We start from the raw sequence: 12158 nt of genomic DNA, 5'->3' as shown, positions 1-12158 counted from the left end.
AAGGAGTTTCTTTAATTTAAAAAAGTAAAAAGGAAAAATGGTTGAATCAGAAGAAGGGTCTATTGGGTATAGATCTGACCTTCTCTCTCATATTTATTGTCATGCCATCACTTAACCTTCATCTCTTGATCTTTTTTATCAATGCAACACTTTTATTAAAAGAGAACAAATATTTTGAGATATTCCCTGAAAGAACTGATTGTAGAGACAGAAAGGCCTTTAACAGAAAGTCTTACAGACATTTTTTGCTTCATGCAATAGCTGGTTTTATGTAGTTTTCCATTTTTCTTGTATTAATTTGAAGTGCGTCCTTATGGAAAATAGGCCCAACTACAAAACTTTGGTGAGATTGCTCATAAAATTGTGACAGATCCTATGATCTTTGGTTTCTGAAGTCTACCAGCCCATTTTACACCTGCAGATGCATATATTCCTCATACAGCAGCTTCCTGTTCTTAGGCAGTATCTTCAGTCCTTTCAAACTGTCTTCACTCTTGGGCGTTTTGTGGCTCCCAAGCATTGAAAGCCACTTCACTACACCAGTAACTAGCTGTTACAGTGCTGTCCTCCTCATTGAAAATGGTGCCAGAGGTGATTGTACTCTGAAGTGCCACTGTCTAACAAACTGTGAAAGCCAATCTGAAAATGAATTAATTTTGAAGCTCTAGGACCTAAGCAGTGAGTGAATACATGTTGTACTTCTTCAATCTAATGAACTTTAAGTTTCTCATATTACTTGTAATAATAACTATTATAATTGTGCTTAGTTTGGTTATAATAATTCCTATCAGTGTGTATATGTGCAAGTATATATATCTTTTTCATAATAATTAGAACTACCATATTATGGTCCCTCGATAGACTTTAACTAACTCTAATTCTAGACTCCAGATTAGCAAGGATGTGTTTCCTATCACCTATACTGAATCTATTCTGCTTAAGAACATCACTCTCAATATGCCTTCACCTTATAAATATAACATACACCCATTTTTTGAAGTTTAAACAAATGATTTTTTGCTCAGAATTGCCCATTCTAAAAAAGCAGACTGTTTTTCTCTATTATTTCTATTATGACCAAAACATATTATCTTTAATAATTCTTTGGAAGATCACAGTTACTTCTTTTGTGTATTGAGGAGCACAGCTTTGAGATTTTGGACTTTCACTCCTCATAGCCTGAGGGCCTGTGACAACATATATAAATGGGGATAAATTCCACCTGTCCTCACTTTATTTGATCTGGGACCATTTATATTTGTTAAATTAGAAATAAAATGAGGTATAAATGTTGTTTGACAGAAAAGAATTGTAAATGATTTCATTTCTTGAAAATAAGAGAATGAGTATATATTTTGTTTTTGTCAAATCTCCTACACTTTACCATGAGTTGTGAAATATATTACAAAATGGCTAAAAAAATTATTGAAGGAAATGGTGGTGTTAACCTCGAGGAAAAAATCATTAATGTTGATGTATTTCATTCAATTTTAAATATATAAATTTTTCTTTTTTGTTGAAAACAGAAATATGGAAGGATACTATGTGCCTTTGAGTCAGAACATTTATTTAAATTTTTTTTCTTTCCTTCAGATCCATTTTTCTAAATAAAGAATAGAAGTCTTTTTTTATCTTTTCTTTTAATTTTTTTTTTCCCCTAGCAAAGACGACCCCTTTGGCATATTTTCTTTTCAAACGTGAAATGAGGTGGAAAATCCTCATTTCACGACAGGAAGGACAAATATTGACACAAAGTTAATATATGTTAGAACCCTGGAAGCAACCTGAATCTACACACGCACTCACATACATACACACCCGCTTCCTTCCTCCTCCTCTGCCACCAGACAGATTTCACTCACTGCCTTGGTTTCTAAGTCTGTAGCTTCCTGTCTAGGGAAAGGTGGACAGAGCATACTGAATGACCAGGGTATTTTAGGAAGTTAAAGTATACGCAAAGCAAGTGCTCATAGGCACACATGCACACACAAATACAACCTGCTTAATCTAATTTTCCCCACTTAAGAGCTTCTGGACTTTATCATGTTCTTGTCCATCGTGAATGCAATAGCACATGCCAAGCCAATACTCACTGGTCACTCAGCATTTATTAAGCCCTGTCCACCCTAGCCTTTTGGAAAGGAATGCCCTGGGGTGGCTGGGCGGCTGCCCCTGACAGGCTGTGTCACTTATCTATTCACATTGATTATGAAAGTCAGCTGTGGCCAGATCTCGCTTTTTTTCCTTCTTCTCTCAGCCCCTCTTACAAGCACCCCTGCCTGGATTTTCATGAGGAAATAATCAGATTAGGCCTTTCACGGTGAGTTCATATGGAGTTCTCTTTCTCCAGTGTGCTACTAACTGAATAAACGTGTTTAGTGGTAAATTGTAAATGACATTATGATTACCAAAGCCAGCATGGGTTTCATTTAAAAGTGATCAGAATTGCAGACCACAAAAATTGTGACTGGCAGATAGGCCATTTGGAGAAGTGGGAGAAAAGAAAAGACAAAAACAAGGGAGAAAGATAATCATTACTCAAAACTAAACCTTCCCCAAGTGACAGAAGCAGGAAGAAAACAAATCCAGAGGAAGGAAAAACGGAACGCTCTATAGAAGTGATGCTGAACTGTCACTGCAGGCGCCTGCCAGTAGCGGCTGGGGATTGAGCTCTGAGGTCTGTCAGCCTCTTAAGTAGTTAATGTGTATTCTCTGCCATAATTAAGAACTACACCCATTTAGTGGCTCTGGAACCCTGCTTACGTGTGCTTTATTTTTGCCTCACGCCAAAATTAAAATATGAAGGTTGATTAAAGGTGACCTAGGAAAATGAATAAGATACTGACAAACTACCCCATCTGTACCTTACCCCCACTGTACCTTACTACTCACTGACACAGTGATAACATTGAAATTGTCATGATGACTGAACTTCAAAATCATGAACTTAAGTACCATACTTTCAAGGAATAATTCAGGTCTTTCCAACTCAAATTGTTCAAGAGCCCCTTCCCTGGGGCATTAAACTCATTGCCATGTGCATTTTTCTAATATGCATGAGTGCCTTCCCTTCATTTCCCTTCTTATGCAGCTGAAATGAGCTATGCTTTCTTATCATCAGTTCTTTGTATATACCTTTAATACCTATGACTCTTTGTCCTTGGCATAGCCAAGCATGAACCCAACCTTGAATAAACTCAGCCATTCTGTTTGTCCATTCCATCTTACTGGATATAGCCAAAGCATGTACTCATACATTCTCCACAACACAGGCAGACTAAATTTTCTGTGAAGATGATAAAGACTAGATTTCAGGCTCTTCACTTACATGGGCCCCTTCCAAGGCTCCAAAACACATTTCAGCTTTGTGTTTGCATAGATCTATGCTTTTGTAAAATTTTCAAAATTAAGATATTTTAACCAGAATTAGAATAATTCTCTCTTTCCACTCTAAATGTTCCTTCATCATAAGTGGTGTGGGGTTGAGTGACAGCGGACTAGCTACAGCGTTTTTGAAATCTAGCTAAGGGGAGATTGAGTTGGACATGCATTTGATTTGGGCTTAGTAGGGTGTGGTTCCTAATCACTTCTATATAAAATTATTACTAGACATCTATGTCTTCCTAATCACTTCTATATAAAATTATTACTAGACATCTATATCGACTTACCCAGTGTTGCAACACACAGAAGCCAGACCCTAGGTTACACTGTGTTATGAACATATCCTAAAACATGAGGAGAAAGTGAAAAGTATAAGAGATGTAGGATTGGGGTAAAAGTCCAATAAAAGCTACTCTGTGAACATTTATTCAAGTATTATAGCTCATACATGAGAAAACCTTTCTAAGAGACTTCCCACATTTGACAAAAATTCTAAACATTTACACATACCAACAATGAGTTGCGAAGCTGAAAGAAATTCTTCTAAACTACCAATGAAATTATGGAAAACAAACGTCAATCATCCAAGCTATAGAAAAAACTAAATTATCTTTCTATCTTCTCTATAAAAAATATTACAACATTGTTGTTATATGAAGAAGCAATACAACAGTTACAATAAAATATAGGAAGGATGATACAGAGGTAAGCTGGGTAGTATACGTATTACCTTTCCCTAGATTTTATCATGTTTGTGGTACTTACGAGGTTTTTAAAACATAATTTTGTTGTGATTTTTTTTCTCATTTTAAATAATTCATTCCCACTCCAAATTTTGAATTCATAACTTTGTACCTACTTTTATAGAATGATTCCCTCACATTGTATAAGCACTAAATTAACAGAAAGGCTGAGTTTGCACCTCTTTCACAATGACTGTTTTATACCATCTTCTCAGTCCACAAACATTTGACCCATCTTTCCTGCACCTCATCTTAGCCCCCAATACTCACCGTCATACTTGACTTCCTGTTGATAACTGTGCTTGCCTCACACCTCCCAGCAGATGGAGTGCCTTCAATCTCCCACCCACCTCCACCTGCACTTACACTCTCTGCCCTCCTTCCTGCTTCACGGGAGATGAAGTCTTTCAACCTATCCAATCCCATCTTTTAAGAAGGCTGTGGACCCTGTTCTTCCTTAGCCTCTCAGAGAGCTTACTGTTCAGTCATCCACTCCCTCCAACATTAGTCTCTCACTTTTTATGAGTTCTGTCTTATCTACAGCACCTCAGCTTGCATCTAAACACAACAATCTACCTTTTTGAAATGTACATTTTAAGAGACTCTGAATCATTACATCTATGCATTAGCTGCTTCTCACAATTTCATTGTTAAGTGTTAGACTGGTTTATTCCAATAACATTAAAGGTAAAAGAACCTACTTTTCAGCTCATGTAAGGGATTTCATTTGTACAGAATCCTTATTGTCCAAACTCTAACGTAAAAATTCTTGCTGAAATAGGCTTGTACTATCAGAGATGACTAATTGTTTGGTGGGATTATTTAATTTGTGGGTTTTTTTGGGGTCTGTTTTAACTTTCTTTATAAAAGGAAAATTTTCTACTTATCCACAATAATATATCTGATATACAAATCATTTTTCCTCTCAGTGGGTAAAGCTACTTCTATATAGCTTTATCTCTATAAAGAGTTTGGGCAGTCACATCCCAATCATCATTCTCATATTACTAACAAAGAAACCTCAGCTCTGACTTCTAAGAAACATTGGGCTAGAAAAAGTATATCTGTCACAAGACTATATAGCCTAAAAATAAAACTAATTTGTTATTTATTACAGATTTTTTTGTACAGTATTTTTCCTAGGGTAGAAAAAATTGTAAAGAGTATATTCTGGAGAAAAGATATCTTGTTTGTTGTATGTTTTGTCAAGAAGATCTGAACCAAAGAAGTAATTTAAACATTCTTTATTCTTATCTTGAATCAAAATGAGTATATTTTTCATTTTTGGGGAGTGTAGAAAGGAAAGAATGAGGAGAATATTTTATAATAACTAATGTTTGATGAAACTGTTTATTTAAATAAGAAGATACTAATTATTAACTTTGTGAAGGTCATAGGGGTAAATCTCCAACCAGATATGAGAAATCAAAATCCATGCGGTCCTTTCATAGCAAGGTATTCATACACAGAGGTTTAAAACATAAAAATAGGAGAAAATAGGAATAAAAATAATGCATGTAATTGGCACTGCACTAGTTCCTTTGCAATCAGGAAGGTAATTGGCTAAGTTTAAACAAGCAAATAACTAACACATAGTTGAGAAGCCTGGCATTTGATCTCTAGTTTTAGCACAGTGCTTAATAATAACAATATGGCAACTAGAGGGAGGAGCCGTAGTAACAAAATCTTACTGCATGCACAAGGAATCCAAATAAATGTTTATTCAATTCCTTACCACAATCTAGTGTTTGTAATTAAATTCATACAAAATTCCAATGGGTCATAAAGATTTGTGACTTTTCATTCTCTATCATCTTATTTCTGAGTTTCCTCATGGACTGGGCCTGAGCTAAACTCTCCAGGGTGTGCAAGGGCTCTGCATCACACACTTTCAGCAGAGATTGTGCTCTCTCGGGCTTCAACCCTGCACAATTCAAACCCTTCTCTTCTTCTGTCTCCTTCTCGCCCTCTCAAGCTCCTGCCTTCTACCTAGGTAGTTTGTCATATTCTTTTTCATCCAGTGTCATGACTGAATAGTGGAACGGGGAACTTTGGATCCTTGGGGCAGAAATGGCTTGGGTGACCAGCCTTTATGACAGATTGGCTTCTGGGTGGAATATGTAAAAATAAATAAATAAGTAATAATGGGCCTCTTTGAAGGTATGCATCCTACTAGTATAACTCCTGTACCTTATTACTCCCAAAAAATGTAAATTACATTTTAAAAGGCCATTTTTTATTATTTTGGCTTTGGAAGTTACCTGTCATAAGGAATGGAGGTATGAAAGAAAAACTTATTTTCCCCCATGTGTATTTACTTAATGAATAAATGAATTGTTCCCAAAATGCTTTATTACAACAGAACCTGTTGTAGACAAATCAACTATGTGATACAATAGCAGAAGAAAATTTATGAAAGTATAGTCAGCCATAATTTCAATCGTATGGATACATGTGAAATAGATGTATTACAATATTGCCTAACATATATTAAGAATCAATTTAGAGGATTATACAATAAATTTTTGTGATATACTCAATTATTGTTATGCTGAGTTGACTTAAAATATATTTGTACTGTAGAGTAAGAGTCTTATAATTAGACACCTGACAAGAACACATAAAGTGATTTGAAGAATAGGAATTTTGAAAAGAACATTACATATCAATCAGCTAATATATGTTAAAAGCATCTACTGTGCTTGAGGTAGAATGTTGACCCTTGTGGTGATTTAGAGATAAGATATTGTCCCTGGCCTGAAGGATAACCCTTAAGAACACTGATGCCTACTAATGTCATGTGATTTATCAAATTACATACAGTTAGATGGTAGCAGAGAATGATTGAGAATCATCAACAAAGGAAGTGATTGTTTTAGTTTAGTTATTTATTTATAATTCTGACAGAACCGTACATCTCTAGAGGTCACTTTAAGACATTATATCTCTTAGATGAGAAGTACCATAGGACATTGCTTTTAGATAATTCTTCTTTGCTTATATGAGCATTTAACACTATAAATTTTCCCATAAAAGTACTGTTTTAACTTCATTCCCCAAATTTTAATATAGTAAAAGTATAATTATTATTGTTTTAAATATTTTATAATTTTCCTTGTTACTTTTAATCATCCCTGTTTTTGCTGTTATTGTTGAATAAAAAGTAAACCATGTGCCCTACTTCTGAACCAACATTTTGGTAGTTAAATTTATTAACACCATGGACAGGTTTAGCACAGATTTATAATTCTATCATATGGATGGAAGAATATAGGAAAGACTATATTATATGCAAATCTAGTATTTCTTACATTAAAAATAATTTGATTTTTTGTTCCATTTCTTAGGCTACTTTTATGAACTTACACTAAGGCAAATTTTAAAAATCTAGAAGACAGTACAGAATGATTTTGTGAATATAAATTTTAAATCAAAGAAATTCTTTATTGAAAGATAAAATATCCCTGTGGATTCAAAACAAGAACTATTCTAGGTTCATATAGGAGGTATTAAGAATGGTGGGAATAATGAATAACGCTGTTCCTTTAAATGTTTTATTAACCCTCACCATCCTCAACTTGAACTCTTTAATATCAACAACTTCCCAAGTTACTACTTTCTTCTTTCCCTCTTCTTGTATTTCTTTACTTTTTATGTTTAGGGAAAAATAGAGTATGAGAAAATTATATAGTTTGACATCCAAACTCTTTCACAATCTGGTCAGACACACCTCTTCAATTTTAATATGCCTTCATAATTTCTCTGTTCCACCATTCCCCTCCATCTGCCTTTTCTCCCATTCGCTTGGACGTTACTACCCCTTCTCTTGTACCCTATTTCTATTATGGAGCTATGATATTGTGAGATTCTTTCTATATCTATCTAAATCTGTATCTGTATCTATATATCTATATCTATATCTATATCTATATTTCTGGTTCCTGAGGCAGAGCTACTAAAATCAGTAGTGCTAGGAGACTCTTTTGTTCGAATATTTGATCTTTGACTCTGGTTGCTGACACAGAAACCCTAAGACATTTGTAATTCCCTAAGTGATAGAAACATCGGATACACAGTTCTTAAATCCCTCGGAATTTCCTGGGTGATAGGAATGTCTTTTTTTTCTAATGAGCTGATGCCTCAACTACTGGATAGCCTCAGGATGGGGGCTGATTGCCAGGGGAACCAACCATGTGACTAGAGGGTTGGAACATCAAGCCTCATCTCCTCACCATCCCCATCTCAGGGGAAGGGAGAGGGTCTGAAGGTTGAGTCGATCACCAACAACCAATAACTTAGTCAATCACACCTACATAATGGAGCCTCCATGAAAGCCTGAAAGGACAGGACTGGGAGAGCTTTCAGGTGACTGAACACATGGAAGTGTCTTGAGGGTGGCACGTGCAGAGGGCATGGAAGCTCCATGCCCCTTCTCACATGCCTTGTCCTATGCGTCTCTTCCATCTGACTGTTCATCTGCATCTTTTGTAATATCCTTTATAATAAATGAAAAAACATAAGTAAATGTTTCCCTGAGTTTTGTAAGCCTCTCTAGCAAGTTAATTGAATTCAAGGATGGAGCCGTGAGAGCCCTGATTTATAGCCAGTTGTTCAGAAGCACAGGTCACAGCCTAGGACTTGCAATTGGCATCTGAAATAGGGGCATGCTTGTAAGACTGAGCCCTTACCTTGTGGAGTCTGCACTAACTTTGTTTAGTATCAGAATTTGGTTAAATTATGTGACACCCAGTTTGTATCCACTGGAGAACTGGTTGTTGGTGTGGAGAAATGCCTACACATTTTGGTGACCAGAGGTGAGGTATTATGTGTTTTATGGAGTGTGTGAGAGTAGTAAAAAACAGTTTATCTTGTTTTTCTCTCAAGGGCCCTTAATGATTATTTCATTGTCTTGATTCTTTTACTTCTTCAACTCCTTTTCTCAGTTATTATCTCCATTATTAACTTTAAATAACATATTATGTAACATATACTTTTAAAATATATTAAAGAACTATTATTTAATTTTTTAAAAATATTTTGCCCCAATCTTCCTTACACTCTCAGTGTCTGGCACAATTAGATGTTTAATAAATATTTTATCCAGTTATAGATGATAGCAAGACTGATGGATTACAAATAATCATTGACAGATTGTAATTCATATATCGCTTGTTTTGCTTTTTTCTTTTGTAGGTACATTTAGAGAAGAACAGAAATGTACATACCGATTTCTGATGCAAGGATTCATCTGCAAACAGACTGACCAAGTGGTCCTAATTCTTGATAGCACTGATGCCATTTGGGCAATCCAGAAGTTATATCCAGTTGTATCTGTGACTAGTGGTTTTGTTGATGTCTTTAGCAGTGTGAATGCCAATATTCCCTGTTCTACTTCTGGGTCGGTGTCTACTTTCTATTCTATCTTACCCACCAGGCAAATTAACAAGGTCTGCTTCATGGATCAAACTCCTCAAGTTTTGCGCTTTTTTCTATTGGGGAACAAAAGTACCTCCAAGCTTCTCTTGGCTGTATTCTACCATGAGCTCCAGAGCCCCCACGTTTTCTTAGGGGAAAGTTTTATTCCACCCACTCTGGTTCAGTCGGCTTCCTTATTGCTGAATGAATCTATTGGTGCCAACTATTTCAACATCATGGATAACCTCTTGTATGTTGTCCTACAAGGAGAGGAGCCCATTGAAATACGCTCAGGTGTTTCCATTCACTTGGCCCTCACTGTGATGGTTTCAGTCTTAGAAAAAGGCTGGGAAATAGTAATACTCGAAAGACTAACTAACTTCTTACAGATTGGCCGAAACCAAATCAGGTTTATTCATGAGATGCCTGGCCATGAAGAGACCTTAAAGGCCATTGCTGACAATAGAGCAAAAAGAAAGCGCAATTGCCCTACTGTGACTTGCACTAGTCATTATAGAAGAGTTGGTCAACGTAGGCCTCTCATGATGGAAATGAACTCATATAGGGCTTCACCCCCAACGACTGTGGAAACTATCTCAAAAGTGATTGTCATTGAAATTGGTGATTCGCCAACAGTAAGGAGCACTGGAACGATTTCATCCTTATCAAGTAACAAATTACAGAATTTGGCTCATCAAGTCATCACTGCTCAACAGACTGGGGTACTAGAGAATGTTCTGAATATGACTATTGGGGCCTTACTAGTTACTCAGTCAAAGGGAGTCATTGGCTATGGGTAAGTACCAATTATATTCACATCCAAATGAGGGCTGATTTTTTAGGTCCATATTGACATATGTTGCAAATGTCAATCTACTTACACTGAATCATATAACTCGTCTGCTTTTTTAAGATAAGAATAAAAATTCAAAGAGTCATTTAAAGACTTAAATTCTTAGTTTTTAGATTCTGTATTAAATTCATGTTTTTCATGATTATTCTATTTCCAAGGTGGTAGAAAATATTATATTTTGATTCCTAAGGTGAAAAGCATGTAGGAAGAGATTTTTTTTGAAGCAACTTTAGTTCATTTGATCGTTTGTTTATTTACTTAGTGAATTTAAGCAATGGGCTAGGTTCTAAGGTTGGTAAAGTGAAATAGATGTTATTCTGTTGCTACTACTGTATCATTTTATTTGTGATAGTGCTAATAAGCTATTAGTATTTAATGGGTAGTGATTACTTCTATACAACCATCTCCAATGGATGTGGAATTCGGTAGAACTTAAGTAAAAAGCAAAACTAAAAAGAAAACCACGTCCTCACACTGGAGAAATATTCAGCTAATACATTGATTGTCTTTTTGTACACAGAGCAACATATCCAAGTGAAAGTTTAGCTAGTATTTTTGTGTTTATAATAGAGATAGATGTTCCTCTTTCCTGCTATACATTGATGTATAGAGAAGATGAGAAAAAATGCAAGCAAATTTTTATGGATCTGGTTGATTTAAGGCCTTTGGGAATTGTTAACTTAAAATTAAAAGGTACTCATAGCTTATTATTATTCAAAATTTATTCAGTTTTGGATATTTTTGTCAACTACCAAACCTTCACTATGTTAGTACATTATTATAATATTATGTATGGTGGTATGAGAATTAGAATGCTTAAAGAAATGATGCTGATGCATCTTAGCTTACATTTAAATATCTTTTCTTTAGCCCAATTTTATTTAGATCCCACTGAGTTCTTGTAAGTATATTATAAGTATACATACATGAATAATTTTTGTCTAGCGAGAAAGTCAGTTTATTGCTTAATTTTATTTAGATTTTACAGTTCTGAGCTTTCTAATAGGTCATAATTCCAAAATGACTGATTTTATATTATATATAAAAGAAGACTCAGTTAATATTTTGCATTTAACTAGAAACAGAGAAAAGTCAATGAGTAGAAGCAATAGAGGTACATCAGAGGAAAACCAGCAGAGAGTGGATCCAGCACAAGTTTAGGTATATACACACATATATGTGGGGCATGCCATTCTATCATGAGGAAGTGAAACAGCTTCAGAGAAAAGATCACTTTTATTTATCACTCAGCATTTGTCATAGCCATCATGTTTTTTTACTTTTGACTCAGTTATTTCTGATTTAATAAGAAACAGTTGAAAGTGTATAATATAGCATTGATTTTGTGTTGGAATGTGTTCTATCCCCCTAGCTCTCTCTTTTTCTTTAGTATTTTAAAAGACACTTTCTAGACATAAGGCAAAGAGTAAATCTTCTGAAGATAAGGAAGGGCTGCTTCTTAAGTATATCTGAACAAATCTCTCCCGAATGAGAAATGCCATATCCTATGGCATTCAATGAGAATTAGCAAGGTTTCTCATGTTTCTCAGTGTTGCATAGTATGGTAAAAAGCCAAACCAAAACAAAACAAAACCCTAAAGCCTGACACAGTCTCCAGAGCCAGCCTTGTTTCTTTCAGCGTTGATCACAGTCAGTTGGGTCTTCCATTGAACTCACTGGAGAGCTATTGACGAGCCAATGAACTGACCTTAAGCCAGCAGAAATGAGTCTAAGAATGCAGTTCTTTCATGGAAAAGTACCAA

At 35.4% G+C, this 12158-nt stretch overlaps 1 protein-coding gene across 1 annotated transcript in view; it reads left to right on the top strand.

Moving 5' to 3' along the window:
• The window catches only part of PKHD1 (PKHD1 ciliary IPT domain containing fibrocystin/polyductin), a 477573-nt gene that overhangs the window by 419648 nt on the left and 45767 nt on the right, over nucleotides 1-12158 (top strand). Inside the window, exon 60 of the mRNA XM_054492265.2 lies at nucleotides 9321-10338. Within this exon, the coding sequence (XP_054348240.2) occupies nucleotides 9321-10338 (1018 nt within the window). The remainder of the gene's footprint in view (nucleotides 1-9320; nucleotides 10339-12158) is intronic.

Source organism: Pongo pygmaeus, chromosome 5, assembly GCF_028885625.2.
Source record: "Pongo pygmaeus isolate AG05252 chromosome 5, NHGRI_mPonPyg2-v2.0_pri, whole genome shotgun sequence".
Taxonomy (NCBI): Eukaryota; Metazoa; Chordata; class Mammalia; order Primates; family Hominidae; genus Pongo; species Pongo pygmaeus.
The sequence above is the reverse complement of the archived record's forward strand: the minus strand, read 5'-3'. Positions and strand labels throughout refer to the sequence as shown.